General features: G+C 43.9%; 1 protein-coding gene across 1 annotated transcript in view; it reads right to left on the reverse strand.

Moving 5' to 3' along the window:
• ZCCHC7 (zinc finger CCHC-type containing 7) overlaps positions 1-14,155 on the reverse strand; it is a 161,525-nt gene extending 147,370 nt beyond the window's left edge. The window contains exon 1 of the mRNA XM_056848601.1: positions 13,449-14,155. Coding sequence (XP_056704579.1) covers positions 13,449-14,145 — 697 coding nt within the window. The 5' untranslated portion in view covers positions 14,146-14,155. The remainder of the gene's footprint in view (positions 1-13,448) is intronic.
• Positions 14,156-16,644: the final 2,489 nt, after the last annotated feature.

Below are 16,644 nucleotides of genomic sequence, written 5' to 3' on the forward strand. Positions count from 1 at the left end.
TCTGGTTTTTTAAAAGGGGAAAGGCTTACAATTTTTCAGGTCCCAACAATTTTTCAGGTCCCAACAAGGATTACTGGCGAACACCTATTTATTTTATTTAGCACACTTCCACGCTGCCAACCAAGAACAGAGCTACACCTAAACAGTAAAATTGTGAACTGATGTAATGGAAGACTTTTTCTACAACTCTGAGTAACTTACTTCAATAAAATAATAAAGATTTGATCAGCACAGACTGGGGAGGCAGTTGATTATTTATACCAGATAAAAGGCCACACTCCAATCTGTAGCAACACTGTATTGACTGGAAATTATTGTTTAGTACCATATGATCAGGATGTATACTCTTTTTTGAAGATGACAATTTACAAAATAAACAGTTTAAGCACCACAATCCTGAAGAAGCTTACTTTAGAACTAGTTCCACCATAAAACAGAATTTATTTCTAAGCAAATGCGTCCAGGCCAGAGGCAGAAAAAATGCCTTAAAAATGTCTTCCAGTAACCAACTCATTAACAGCATCACTGTAATGTACAAAATATCAGCCTGGCCCATGGGCACACTCTTCTCACCCAAGAGAATTAATTAAGAAAGAAAATCACAATACAGTCCTATAAGGCCTGTTTACTTGGATTGGCATTTGATGGCCAGGGTAAAGCAAGGAGGAGTTTTAGTTTTACTTGTCTCTGTTCCATAAACACTTGCATCAATTGTTACCCAACAACCACCTTTGAAAGAAAACTCACATTGAAGTAAAAGCAGTATATAAACTCTGTTTTTACACCACATTTCTGATGGAAATATTATCATACATGTGTCATGGTGGGGCAGCCACAACACAGAAGACCACACTACAACAGGACTTTTTTTTAACTCAATTATGTAGTAGGCCAAGAGTTTAACTATTTCCTTTCATTTTATTTATTCTGCACTGTCACTGAGTGTTTTTAGCATGTTTAAGATATTTGTATTCCGTTCACTTTAGCGTCTACTTTTCACTTTAAACAACACTATTTTTCTGCCCTTCATGCTTAAAATAAATAAATAAATAAAATTTCTACTTTCCCCTTTTACTGACATTCTCCTAAAAAGTCATGTTATCAAATTAGGTAACACCTAGTATATTTCTACAAAGGTGATTTTTATCATGTCACAAACCGCCTTTTGACAACTGGCAAAGCAAATGCACTGCTCAGCCACCATCACCTTGTTTCTAAGGGGGAACTAAGAACATCTGCCCTCTTAACTGTTATAACGTTTCATATATTTTAAAAAAAAACAGACAAAATTATAGTTTTCCCACCAAACCTCAAAGCTCACACTACAATGCCGGGCTTCCCTTCAGACCTAGGAGGAATATAAAGAGATGGGGACAAGGAAGAAAGATCAAACTGATGCAAGAAGTGGGAAAACTCCCTTCTTAACGACCAACAAAATGACAAAAAAGGGGGTAAAAGGGGGAAAAAAGTCACCCAGAGTGCATGGGCACTCTTGCAGAAAACACAGTCTGCAACCCAAAGCCATGGGAAATTTAAATTAGTTAAAGCCAAGGTCCACAATAGGCAGAGAAATCTACACAAATACAAGGGGATGTCAGGGCTGCAGGTAGACTTAGTCTAGATCACCAGAGATTTCCACAGGAACTTTATTAGTTTTATTGATTTTTTAAAAAATAATCAAGATATTCAAGTGTATCCATATTACACCATAAAGAAGATTAACCTTCCCCACCCTTTAATCAAATATCCATATGCATGTGCTGTTCCAAGAAATGGGTAGGGGGATTCTCACTGCTTATTATAGCTCCAGGGTGCACTGCACTATAATAATTCATGCACAAAAAGCTCTTATGTTTAAATAATGTCAGAGTTCCCATAAACAAAGGCGAGAAAAATGAAAGTTAGAAATAAAGTATCCGCTTGAAACTGGATTCGTTCCTCCCTGTGAAAAGCAAAACATATTACATCGTTGCAAAAATCATTCACTGGTTCAGGGGCACTTTGGTGCAGGGACACAAGCCCCACTTAATAATATCAGCCTTGATTCTGGATTTAATTCAGTTCTACAGTAATTCACTTACCCATTTCATATGTATGTTAAGACCGGGGGAGAAATCAACATATAATTTTGAATCTATTTTTTTAACTAAGAAAATTGGTCTGGTTTATTGGTGCATGATCTACTTGAATAAGAGACAAAACAGGTGACACCTGGCAGCCTGTGTGTACGATTATGTCCTGAAATACTAACAATTATCCCAAGAACAACTTAATAAGCACAGAGTGCTCTGTAATGGTAAGTATGCTTAGAGGTTTATTGTATAAACTCTGATGTACAGATGTATACAAGATACATGGATATCTAAATCTTGACCCACAAACATGTAACATAGATAGATTGTAAAATCTAATCTGGGAAAGTCTAAAAGATTATGAAGTCTAATCCGGCCACTCATACTGCAAAGTGCAGATTCTTTCAAAGTTATGCAGATAAGACAGGCAAATTATTTTACACCATTACGCCACAAACCACCCACTCAAATTCAAAATCCCTGCTAAATTTTCATTGAAACAACAGCCTTGGAGTCAAAAAAACAACAACACGTCTTTGCCAAGTGAAATTAAATTTTTCAGAAAAGACCAAAATATCATTCTGCTCTGGCTTAGTAAATGTTTACTTTAAAAAAATGTGTAAGAGGACAAAGTATAGGTATTTATTGACATAGCAAAAGTAAACTGATTGAAACGGCTACTTTTTCAAAACAGTGCAGCTTTTCTTAAAATACCTTGTTAGTAACTGTGCGGTACATTGCAGGTAGAGTACTATTATTCAAATTGTGCTTTAGCTGGCCACCCTGTAAAACCTGCTTTCCAGAATGATTCAATTTCAGAAATGGGCTGATGCAAATTTTAACAGGACTTACGCAGGAAATGGGATGATGTACAGGGCTTATACAGAAAGAAAACATACATAAATTTAGCCTAGTTTTCATTCAAGCAAAGAATATTTCTTTTATTGTTCAGATAGGAATCTTTAAAGCAGCCTTCCCAATTAGAGAACATATATTTTCAAGAACCAGTCTCAAGGTATACAAGAGCACGCTAAACTTTTTTTTTTTTTTTTTTTGGTATCGCATGAACAATTTACTATGTAGTCAAAAACACACAAAGCATTATTAGGGAAATGTTAGTTCTACACTAGATATCCCTGTATCTTTTTTTTTAAAAATCCATTTCAGAAGGTCATGGGGAAAACACGGCCAGCAAAGGAAACAAATAATTCTCAACTCAAAGGCTGTTTTCCCCACTTGTTAAAGTTCCATTTTCTGCTTTTTTTACCCCCTTCACTGGTATAAATAGCATTTAAAAGATAGCTGCTCAGTGGGAGGCTTCATATACTACAAACATGGTTGCTAATGCCAGAACAAGATCTTCTATGAGACTGCCCTTTTTGAATGGACTCCAATGTTTGCATACACAAGTGGTAAATCGCTGTTACTAAATAAAACCTCATTCACATTTCCGAGGTTAATTTTAGAAGATGAATCCTAGCAGAATCTGTATTTTGTCTCCCTAACACCAGGTGTCTACCAATTTCACTGGAGATAGGTAAATTTAGCAAAACGGGGGGGGGGGGGGGAACAGTTTTCAGAAACCTGTTTAGAAAGAGTAGGGCCAGCGTCTCTTTCTCTGTTTAATCCATGATTTAAAGCCCCCCCACTAACGGAAGTGAGCAGAAGGCACTGCCAGATAAAAAGCAAACTGATTCAAAACATAAATAAATCTACGTTAACTAAACTGAATTCCGTGAAAGGGCCTCCTTCTCAATTTTATATCCTAATAGTCAGCATCAAAAAATTCTATCTAAAGCGCATCTGCCCACAGTCACGGCCTCCCCAATCTGCTCTACACATTTATTTTTCTTCATCTCTCATTTCCTAAAAGCTAGTTCTATTGACAGGTTGGGGGGGTGTAAATCCTGTACACTTTAAAAGCCGAATAAACCACAAGTTCTTTGTTATTGTTTTGCCATTAGTCACAGGGCGGGGGGGGTGAATTAAAGTGGCAGTATACAAAACTCAGTCTTTCAATGAAGCAGAACTCAATTCTGCAAGCACTGGGCTACCCCCCCCCCAATCATTTTTGTTTACTTACAGCTTCTGGAGTTAAAAACTAGCCAATTTGGAAAAGGACAAGAAGATGTCAGAAATAGTGGGGTAACAAACAGCGCTAGCAGAAAAAACACGGAAACTAGTCTAATACCTAAATCTTGTGCCAACTTCCAACGTTTCTTTAAAATGTCAGTCAGTGCTGCTATGAAGGTTTCTAATGACAATTTCAGTCTGCTGGGCAGCTCCAAAATGCATTTTGTTTTAACGCTGCTCACAAAAGTGAGTGACATCCAACATGAAATGGTAGGAAACCTCTATAGTTAGCGATGATGAATTAAAGCCCAGGTTAATACACCTTTATGTTAACAAAGACAACAATGATTTTAAACAAAATTAAAATCTGCTGGAGACCATGAGAGATGTTTCCTGAGAGGGCTCTTCAGGTTCTGGAGAGCTCTTACTTGCAAAGAAAACCAGAAAAAAGTGGACGTGACATTCAGCCTCATGACAGACAGAACAGTCTAACAAACAGCCTAACAAACATGAAAACATGGAGATTACTCTAGCTATGGGTAGGAAAACATGTCAAAAAGTGGCACTTGATGAGGACAGCAGTGCACATGCTCAATGCTGGAGAACATCTAACTTCTTCTTGCAAAAAGAAAATTAGAGACTATAGTAACTTCATATACTAAGGCTGCAATCCTGAAAGGGGGGGCAAAGCTCCTTAGGAGCCGGCTTGACCCTGCGCCGGCATAAGTCCCCGTTTAATCCATGATACGGGGCACTTACGCCACCATGGGTGGCATCCATGCCGGCACCAGGAAACCACGCCACGGCTCAGGGCTCGAGAGCAGGCACTGCATCCTGGCAACGTTCCAGTAGCACAAGTCTCCATCCTGGGAGGCATTCCTGGGGGAGGAGCTGCCTTTATGCAGCTTCCTAACCCCTATTGCCCTGGGAACACCCCTTCCCACAGCAGTGCAGCTACGACACCTTTTTCGGTGTCGAGAAGTTAAATTTCTTTTCGGTGGCCAGGAAGCCTCTGTGGAGGCAGCGTGGCAGTGCCACTCCCGGCTGCCGCGGATCTACCCCCCCACACACCTTCAGGAATGGGCTGCACGCTGTTGAACCAAACAGGCCACAGGGCTATAGCACATGTATCACTCAAAAAGGGAAAACTTTACTTTAAAAAAAGAAGAGTTGGAAGGGGAAATGTCCAATCTATCACTGGAATGAATTCACCAAAACAAAAAGAGTGCTTTAAAAAAAAATAGGTATCATGCAAGGAATGGTTATGATGGGATGCCTATTTTTTCATTACACCAACAAATTTTATCCAAACAAAGCAGCGAAAAATTAAGGAATGTGGTTGACATCAGTGGCAACAAAGGGATGGGTCCCCTACTGAAACCGCAGATATTTGCAGAGCTTTAGATCTCTGCAAAAAAGTCATGGTGGTATAATGACCCAACTACACTGCCAAAATAGAATTAAACCACTTCACAACCAAACTCAGAAATGACCTGAATGCTCACATTCAGGCAAAAGATTATACCAAAAAGCACAGAATACCAAGACTTGGAAAAGAACCAAACACACGCACTGTCATAGTTATATACTAGCAGCATGTACAAGTAAAGAAGGATAAAGGCATCAATTTATCAATTGGATAAAAGTAAAAGCATCAATTTGATTTCCCCCCCATAGAGTTATCCCAGAAGACAATGGATGAAATAAATTATAGAATCACAGAGTTGGAAGGGCCCATACAGGCCTACTAGTCCAACCCCCTGGTTAACGCAGGATTTATACAATACTCTAAAATATCCAAAGCAACTCAAAGAGATATGCAGCTTCTGGTAAAAATCTAAACAAAATAGGCATAATCCAGCATGGAATTAGGCACATTTAAACTCACTGATTCCAGTGGGTTTAAGTATATCTAACTCTGTACTTGCTAGCGAAAAGAGCGGTGATCCAAAGAGTTACTCTCAGCATGTCCAAAGCTTTGGGGATAGCCAGTGAGATTTTTTTTTGAGTAACGGACCCAAATGACAGATCACAAACTGCTTCAAAAAGTGCCCTCTCTTTCAAAAGAGATTTACAATGTGGCGTGCGGAGGGAGGGGGGGCGCTACTATTTAAAAAAAAACTTCAGCATCTGGAACAACTGCATGGTTCTCTGGATCCTTGGTACTTTTGAGAGCAAGTACTTCCATCCCTACTACAGGTAAACATCCAACAGAGACTCCCTCCCCCAAACCTGCACGGATGGTGCTGCCTCAAAAGCCTTAAACCAGGGGTTTTCAACAAGGGGGGAATTTTAGGGTTCCAAGGGGGGGAATTGGGACCACTATTCAGCAAAGTGCATATTATTTGGAATGCACCTTTCGAGATAGACTATTTTGGGAAGGGGGGAATTATATTCTGAACAATGGTGAAAGTGTGGAATGGGGCAAAAAAGGTTGAGAACCACTGCCTTAAACCATGGTGACAAACTGAATGCTGGGGGGGGGGGGATATTCTGGACGATAAGCAAAAGATTAAAGCCCATTTGTGTAAGTGCTAATTTCCGACACTTGTGCAATTTTAACATCTCCACCACAAAAGCACTTTTTTTCCAGGTGACTGACACAGCAGGCCACTATCAGTCACAGTAGTTATGTTTTAGTTCACAATTTATAATCAAACTAGGCATGATGCATACTAAGACAGAAGAGCATTATCTTCCCTCTACTTTAGAAAAAGGTCGTGCTTAAATTCTGAAGCAGACTCTGTTCAAATTTAAGTTTTGAAAATTAGGAAACAAGCAGGTTAGGATTTTTACAGCGAAGCTCAATTATCTGAAATAATAACTTGTTCAAGCAATTAACCAAATACTTCTTTTTAGGCTTCACCCCATGAATTTTCAAACCACAAAATATGAAGCATGAGAAACAATACCGTCAAGATGAGCCCCTGCTTGACAGAGTACAATTAGACATTAAATATGTATTAAAAATAGGGAGGTGTATATCCAAGGTCCTTCTTCTGCAAGAGGAAATATCCTTCAAGTGTTTGGCAGGAGTCACCGATTTCATCTTCCCAGTGCAGACTCCCAAGTTGCACCCCACTCTGTTACCAAAAGTCCCATGATCTGCAGAAGCCACTTTTGAGGGAACACAGGGGAAACAAGGGAAGGAAGAGTATTGGCTGGAACATAATGCCAACATTAAGTGTTTGTATCTTCAGCAGATCACTTATCATCAAATAACCCTGCAGCAACCTGTACATTTATGTGCTTTTGATTTCTTTTCACTATGTACTGTATGACAAAATATAGGCCAGGGGAAGGAGGGAGGGATGAGGGGGGGAGAGAGAGAGAAAGAAAGAGAGAAAGGGAGTGAGGGAAAGAAAGGGAGGGAGAGAGAGGGATGGAGGGAGAGAAAGAGGGGTTATCTATATCACAGAAAGCCAAAATGTGGGGGGACCATATACAAGATATACAAGGGGGGAATCAGTTCTAAAATTTGGAAATTAGAGGTGTTATGTATTTGGAAGAAATTCATACTCTCTCTGTGTGTGTGTGTGTGTGTTATGTGCCATCAAGTCGCTTCCGCCTTATGGCAACCCCTAATAACCTCCAAAACTTTCTATTGCCTTGGTCAGATCTTGCAAAACTGACATATTGAAGGCATTTAATATTCAACCAAAGCGCCACGATAAAATCTTTTTTCGTCTTATACATTAATGTATAACGAAAATAGTAGAAAAGGGCAAGAGTCCAGTAGCACCTTAAAGACTAACAAAAATATTTTCTGGTACGGTATGAGCTTTCGTGAGCCACAGCTCACTTCTTCAGGTATCTGAAGAAGTGAGCTGTGGCTCACGAAAGCTCATACCCTACCAGAGCTGTTCTCAGATATTGTACTGGAGTCTATGACACCTACTTCAAGCAAAAATGTGTTTAGAACCAGAGCGGAAGTAGATAAATGTAACACAAAAGCAGGTTTTTAACTTCTGTCATCTTATAACCTCTAAAAGGATTAAAGATTTCAAAGCCACACATTCATTGAAACCTGAAATCAAGTTTTGAAACCAGAACATAGCTCTGCACTAAATAACTCTTGCATTTCAAGCTCAATAAAAGTAGTACAACTATACTAAATAACACATTATATTGTATTTGTACTAGTTACATCACCAGTGAAGAAAACTATTTTGTTAGAAAACACTAGCATCTTTTTACGTTACTACTCAACATATTTATTTTTATGTGCATCCTGATCTATCCCTCTGACTCAATGACAGATGTGTCTTAATGCTGAAAATGCTCACAATCCAGGTAATACAGGTAATAACAACAAGACTACAGGCAAAAAAGCAAATGAAATAAACATTTCTATATGACGTGGCTGCAAATTAGAGTGGCCCAGAAGAACAACTCCTTTCCACCAACTTGTTACTTGCTCCTATTCCACACACACCCCATTCCCATTTTCAACTTTCTGCACACAAGCAATTGTCCAATTACATTATGCATTCAAGGCTAAAATTCCAAACTTTCATTGGGACAATTAAAATGTTATTTTACAAAGAGACAATCTGAAAGAACAGTTGAAAATGCTGACTGCATTTTCCCCCAATTAGTGTATGGTAGAAGACTATGCAGACTGTAAGTTTGCTTCTCTTAATTTTGACTTTATACAAACTGTGAGCCTGATGAAGCTGTTGCTATCCTACCCTCAAAAGAGGCAGAGCAAAAAGGTATACAGAATGCCATAAAGGGTGCCACCAGAGGCCATAACTTTCCTCCCACCTCATTCCCCAGCGGCTGGCAACCAGCACCTACCACTGGGCCATCTTTGCGTCAGGGTTCCCTGCTAACGGAGTTTTTAACAGCTCCTTTGGAATCAGTGCTAGCATCTACTCTATTCAGTGTCCACTGGTGCAACATCATTCTAGAACAGGGGTAGGGAACCTTTTTTTCCGCCAAGGGCCATTTGGATATTTATAACATCATTCGTGGGCCATACAAAAGTATCAACTTAAAAATGAGCCGATCAAGCCCCAAGCAGGCAGCTGCCTCAGATTACCCCCTCACACGGGCAAACAGGCAGGCATCCAACCAGTAGCGCACTTGCCCACCTGGCGGCACAGGATGGTCTATTGCACCAGCTGGGCGTAGCCGTCCAACCGCACGCCAGAGTTGTTCCTGCTCTGCATGGTCAGGGCTGGATTCTACAGCCGGCTTCTGCTACCTCCGTCTGCAGGGATGAAATGAGGACACACTGGCTAAGAACTCCTCTCCCCCCCCTGCGCATTCTAGTCCTGCCCCCTTTAACCCCTCCATTGTCGCCACTTCCGCCCCCAGCCCTCTTGTAGTACAGAGGGAATATGTTTCTCCACAGCCCGAGTGGGAAAGGGTTAACACAGTTTCCTGGGCGGTCCTAGCAGCTCCATAGCTAACAACTCTTCTGCAAGGGGGGAAAAAGGTTCTTCTCAGCAAAACAAACGCACATCCGCCTTGAATAGACACTATTCCTGTTCGCAGGAGGGGGCGGATTGCCAGTCTTAGATCCTTCTGAGCTAGAGATCTGCCAGGACCCACAAAGGGCCAGACCAAATGATTTCGCGGGCCTTAAACGGCCCCCGGGCCTGACGTTCCCCACCCATTCTAGAAGGTTGACCACAGTGCCCATCATGTGGGCAGCTTTATCAATAGTCCATGGGATTCAGTCATAACATTCTTGCTAAACACCTGGGTTCTACTCCTTATTAGGCCCAAGTTTTCTGTACAATCTGCAGGAATTCTCTGGGCTTCCTCCTTCACAAATATGCTATTATATATGTGGTTAGTTAACATTCCGAGCATAATTATTGTTTATATGTGAACATATTGTATATTACCATATGATGTTCCCACCCATTGTTGTTTATTCATTGTTCCTCATAGTTATTTATACTTAGCAGTTTCTGAAAGCCAAACACAGAGGGTTTTTTTTTAATTGTATGTCAAATTTCAGAAAATATAATCATCTAAAAAAGCCACATAATAGGGCCTGTGCAGACCGAAAAGATGTTTCTGCAAAGCCTGTGTTTGCAAAAAAATCTTAAATTTAAGGGGGGGGGGAGTAAACTTAAAACAGTTTAATCTCCTGATCTCACAAGACTACCTCAAAAGACCTCAGCAACCATTTTTTACTGTTCAGACAGCCATAAACAGTTATGCTGCCAAAATCTCACAGAGTGTTCTCATGAGATCTCATTGGTCATTTACCCCATGATGAAACAGAAAGATGGCAAATGGAGAAGAAGACGTCGCAGGCATGAAGATCGAAAAGTAAGGGCAAAGAGTGAAGAGGTAGCAGAACCTGGAAATAAGTAAAATGAAGCTAAAAGGTAGGAAATGGGGCCACAAGGGAAGGGAAAGGAAATTTCCCTCCCCTTTGAATCTCACGGTCCCCCTCGTATAACCCATGGAATCTTAACGGCTGTGGTTGATGGCCTAACAGCTCATTCCTGAGTTTTGCAGCGGCTGGGGACGAAAAAGTGAAAATGGGGGGAGGGGGAAGGCCCACTGAAAACAGCAACGCTGTTCCTGGAGGGGGCATTCCCCACTGGAGTGGCTTAGGAAGCTGACTACAGCTTCCCCTGGGAATGCCCACCCCCCCATGCCGGTGCTGCATTTCTCTTCTGGGATTTAGGTCCTGGAGAGGCTGCGGATTCGGAGGAGCATCATGCAGATCCGCGGCACTCAGGCACCGACAGAACCACCCCAGCCACCAGTGTAGTGCCTCTTATTCCATGATAAGAGGGCACCTACGCTGGCGGCAGGTTCACGCCACCTCCACTGCACTTTCAGCCCAGTCCCCAGGAATGGGCTGTTATTGTACTAAATCTAAATCTTAAAAGACAATGTTTAGACTTAGTGGCTGACAAGGAGCACACTACCAAAATTCAACTACAAACAAGTATAACGGGACACACAGGAACAGCAAAACAAATTAGAAGAAATTACCAATTACATTTTTCAATATTCTCCATACATAGTGCTTAAAATACACTCTGGAATAAACTTCTTTGTTAGGTGTTACTGACTGTATTTAATCATTTGTACCTACCTCGTCTCTTCTGTATTTCTTCCGTACCTGTCTAGAAATTTAATTTAAGACATACCATGGGTCACTTGTCAGATTATCAGCATGTATGGCGAAAGATTTAGAACCACAGACACTTTATAAAATGGGTATACCTAAACCATTGTACATGTCCTTTATGAAACTGAAATTTATTTAGGCAGCAAATGCCAGTATTTACCCAACACATGTGCCAGGTAACTACAATTGTCTGAATTTCCTTTCCAAGAATATACAAAATAGCAAAAGCACATTTCCTGCTGGCACTACATGCGTTTATGTAATGCAAGATCAGTATCAGAACTGTGCCATTTGTCTCAATGGCATTTATTGGAGTTACTATATCCTTTCCCCGCTGAATTCTTCAGCAATTGGGCTGGATACAAACTCTCTCACATGAGCAGCAGGACAATTTCACACATGTTCAGGGCATTTATGAGTTATTTTTCAAAGGCTGCAGCAAAAAAAGGAGAAGAGGCAACAATGAAATGATTCATGCCAATGTCTGATTTGTCCATTTGAATTCTTTCAGCTGCACACTATACTGCAATTTGTTTCTCTTGTTCACAGTATAGCAGCTGTGAGTTACCGTATATACCCATGTATAAGCCGACCCGCGTATAAGCCGAGGTGCCTAATTTCTCCCCAAAAATGGGGAAAAATTAGGCACCCGCGTATAAGCCGAGGGTCGGCTTATAACCCCTCCCCCCACCCGCAGGCTTACCTGACAGGGCTCTCCAGCGGCGAGGGTCCGCTGCAGCGGCTGCAGGAGGCTGCCCCAGGCCGCTCCCGGTGGGAGGAAGCGGCGGCGAGGCCCAGGGGGACCCGGAGCAGCCTTCCTGCGGCTGCAGGAGGCTGCCCAAGGCCCCTCCCGCCCGGGAAAAATGGCGGCGGGGGGCGGGAAGGGCCGGGGCAGCCATCCTGAGGCTGCAGGAGGCTGCCCAAGGCCCCTCCCGCCCGGGAAAAATGGCGGCGGGGGGGGGGGGCCTTGGGCAGCCATCCTGCGGCTGCAGGAGGCTGCCCAAGGCCCCTCCCGCCCGAAAAAAATGGCGGCGGGGGCGGGGGGGGCCTTGGGCAGCCATCATGCGGCTGCAGGAGGCTGCCCAAGGCCCCTCCCGCCTGAAAAAAATGGCGGCGGGGGCGGGGGTGCAGCTGCAGGAGGGGCCTTGGGCAGCCATCCTGCAGCTGCAGGAGGCTGCCCAAGGCCCCTCCCGCCCGAAAAAAATGGCGGCGGGGGCGGGGGGGCCTTGGGCAGCCTCCTGCAGCTGCAGGATGGCTGCCCAAGGCCCCTCCCGCCCGGGAAAAATGGCGGCGGGGGCGGGGAGGGGCCTTGGGCAGCCATCCTGCGGCTGCAGGAGGCTGCCCAAGGCCGCTCCCGGCGGCAGGAAGCGGCACGGGCCCGGCGGCGGCGACGGCGGTAAGTTTTCCCCCTCCCTCCTCCCTCCTCCCCCCCGTATTGACCCGCGTATAAGCCGAGGCCGGCTTTTTCAGCCCATTTTTGGGGCTGAAAAACTCGGCTTATACGCGAGTATATACGGTAAACTTACTATCTCAAATGTTGCTTGAGACGCTTTCCTCCTACTGATCGTTCAATTCTAGTTCTGAATAATTAATATAATTTCTCCACTCTTTGCAATTCCAATCCCCCCCCGAAAATCCACACTACCTGCAGTATGAATACACATGTACCTTAGGATATCAGTAACAGTGCTATCTTAAGCATGTTTATTTCAAAGTTAGCTACACCCATATGATAGGACTTAATCACTAGTAAGAGTGCTGACGAGCCCTGACCTGGATGGCCCAGGCTAGCCTGATCTCGTCAGATCTCAGAAGCTAAGCAGGGTCAGCCCTGGTTAGTATTTGGATGGGAGACCACCAAGGAATACCAGGGTTGCTGTGCAGAGGGAAGGCACTGGCAAACCACCTCTGTTAGTCTCTTGCCATGAAAACCTCAAAAAGGGGTCGCCATAAGTCGGCTGCGACTTGACGGCACTTTACACACACACACAAGAGTGCTGAAGACTTCAGTCTGAATGTTCTTTTGTTACTCAACAAATCACACTCATTGCTAAAATTATTTTATACTACGCACTTCACACCTTGATTTTCAACACTTAGCCTTATCTGTCCCCCTTTTTTTTCTTATTTCCATTTTGGTCATCAGATCTTCCCAACAGCTTAACTCTATTTGGAGTTATCAACCATACACTAACCTTCAGTGGCTGAACTTCCACAGCCCTCGAGGTTTAAGAGGATGTTTTCATCTTTGATATCTCTGGCACCTCCCAACAACATCCAGCTCTCCACATCATCACTTCCAGAGACTGTGCTTGTCGCATCTTCATCCTCATCACTGGAGCTGTCCTCTATTACCAGGATCTTCTGGATCGTGTGAACTCCATCACGGTAAAAAGAGACAGACTTCTGATTAACTCTTTTCTCTTTCCTTGCAGGGCCTGTAGACAGTCCCTTTGAATTCAAGTGAGTCTGAAAAGACTTCTTAGTTGGCTTGACCGAGATGGGATCAGTGTGATCGTATGTTCTTTCTAGTGTTGGAGACTCTGGGGTTGTTAGCTTCTGGAATTTACTCTTGTAAATGCTATCTTCATCAGGAGTATCCGACAAGATGATGATATCAGGACTATCTGAAATTCGAATGACGTCACTATCTGAAATTTCAATGAAGTTATCTTTCTGATGCTGTTTACTCCCTGAACACTGAAGCTGCCTCTCCACAGGTCCAGCTTCTTCGGTTTCTTCTTGTCCGCTGACATCTGCAAGAGCCTGGGCATAATGCACTTGGCTATAAAGATGAAATTCTATTTCACTATCAACACTTGATTCACTGGAGGACTCTTCACGGTAAAGGTCATCTTCAAAGGCTTCTATATCATCATATCCTCCAAACATTGTGGCAAAGTATCGTCGTATCTGTTAAAAAAAGAAAGACCCAACTGTTGAAATAGTTGCTTCCATTGTCTACTACTTTTATTCTCTGCTCTTATGACAACCGTCTTGAGCACAAACAGTTCCAACAATAGAACATTGCTTCCACTGTTAAAGCAGCAGTCTTCAAAACATAAATGCTCTAGTTCATTCACTCTACTTACAGAAAATTGACTACCTAACATTAAGGATATAAAATCAAGCCTGAACTTACCCTAGAAGCTAAAATGACTAAACTGAAGCTGTCGTATTTTGGTCACATTATGAGAAGACAAGAGTCACTGGAAAAGACAGTCATGCTAGGAAAAGTTGAGGGCAGCAGGAAAAGAGGAAGACCCGACAAGAGATGGATTGACTCAATAAAGGAAGTCACAGCCCTCAATTTGCATGATCTGAGCAAGGATGTCAAAGATAGGAAATTTTGGAGGACATTGATTCATAGGGTCGCCATGAGTCGGAAGCGACTTGACAGCACTTAACACACACACAACGTTAAGGATGTGTGTGTGTGTGTGTGTGTGTAAAGTGCCTTCAAGTCGCAGCCAACTTATGGCGACCCCTTTTGGGGTTTTCATGGCAAGAGACTAGCAGAGGTGGTTTGCCAGTGCCTTCCTCTGCACAGCAACCCTGTGGACATATCCCTGCCTGCTACTAACTTGACCAAAGCTTTTGCCAAAAAATTCCTCGCATAATTATCTAGATTTATTCATCAGTCTCAACCTCCCCACCCCCAATTTCAAAAATAAAAATATTTGGCTGAATCCAAACTACTGACTAAAGCCAAAAAAAGAAGAGAAGAAAACTCAAGCCTGAGCATCAAAAAGGTTAAGACAAATGATAAACAATAAAAAACCCACTGTCAGCGAGGGCATGCAATCGGACCCTGGATAGCGAGGTGACTTTCGTTTCATCTCTCCTTCCCGTGGGAAGGAAGAGGCAACAGCCAAAAGGCTCGAGAGATCTCCACTTCAAAGTGACTTCCTGATTGTAATCCTGCTCTGATCTTAAGGTGTGAATTCTCTCTCTTGGTATTGGGGAACCTCTGATGTTTTGCATTTCAAAGATGTTACTTGTAAACATGCTAGCTTGTGTACTCTATAAGAATACCCTCCAAATGATTTGGCGCCATTGTAACGTTGTGTTTCATAGGTTACTGTACCCTTCCTTTCAAATAAATTCTACTTTAAACTCTCTGCTAACGTCTGGAGTAAAGTTGATGATTCCTGAGAGGCAACGGAGTCCTAGAACCTGACAGTACGTTACAATCCCAACCTTTTTTGTTTTCGGGTTAGAAGTAGTATTAGGATGTCGGTACCACCCTCGGTCCCGCTCAACGCGGGAGAGGAGCTTCGGCAGACTCCCGCTGATATTGAGGTTGGTCAAGGAGCAGCGACCCCGGAGCAGCGCCCACCCGGGCCTACCGATGTCCCTGGGAGGCCGACGTGGACCCCCCGATTCTCGGAGACCGGGCAGCGGCAGAGAGCAGCGTCAGAACCAGGAGGCGACTTCTACCGGGGACCGCTGGCCGCTTGGTATGGAGAAGGGGAAGGGTGGAAGGACCCCACACTCGCTCACACCCCGACCCTCACTGCAGAAGCGGCCACTCTGATACGCGGACAGAATCAGATGCTCGTTCTGCAGAATCGGGACCTGCAAACTCAGCTAGATACCTTGCAGCGAGACCTGGCAGCCGTTCTAGGGGCAGTGAGGGGGCTTGGACAGCCCGTGCAACAACCCCAAACGGGTTCACGGCCGACTACAGGGCCGCTCGTTGTTGGGGAGGCTCCCACGCCCAGACGCCCTACGGCCAGAGACCTGAAGGTATCTTTCGACGGGTCCAGCTCACAGTTGTCTCACTTCTTACTCCAAATCTCCGGCTTTATGAAGGACCAGGGGGAGACCTTTGCCTCGGAAGAAGCTCGGGTCAGGTATGTGATCAGCCTGCTGGAGAAGGAGGCAGTGGAGTGGGCAGTGACGGCGGCAGAAACTATGCCCCGAGTTTTGGCATCCCTGGATGAGTTCTTGTGCGCTCTGCGACGCCGGTTCGAAGACCCCCACCGGGGGGAAAAGGCAAAGATTGCCATGCGTCGTTTGAAGCAGGGAACCCGCTCAGTAAGTGAGTATGCACAGGACTTTTTATCTTTGTCGTGCAAGATAAGGGAGTGGAGTGAGGCCACAAAGGTCCAGCACTTCCGCAAAGGGTTGCGGTGGGAAGTGCTGGATGGCTGTTTGACTTTGGGAGATCCAGAGTCAGTGGAAGAGTGGGTAAATTTGGCAGCTCTAGTGGAGAACCGCAAGCTTACCCTCCAGTTCTCCAAGGATCGTCCTTCGAAGACGATCCCTATCCCGCCCACGAGAGGGGACAGCGCAGCAGGTCCCCGGCGAGAGGGAAGACATCGAGGAGTCTACAGTCTCGACAGGGCACGTCGGTTCAGGGAGGGAGCTTGCCTTCAGTGTGGGAAG

This window comes from Euleptes europaea, chromosome 4, assembly GCF_029931775.1.
Source record: "Euleptes europaea isolate rEulEur1 chromosome 4, rEulEur1.hap1, whole genome shotgun sequence".
In the NCBI taxonomy this organism is placed as follows: Eukaryota; Metazoa; Chordata; class Lepidosauria; order Squamata; family Sphaerodactylidae; genus Euleptes; species Euleptes europaea.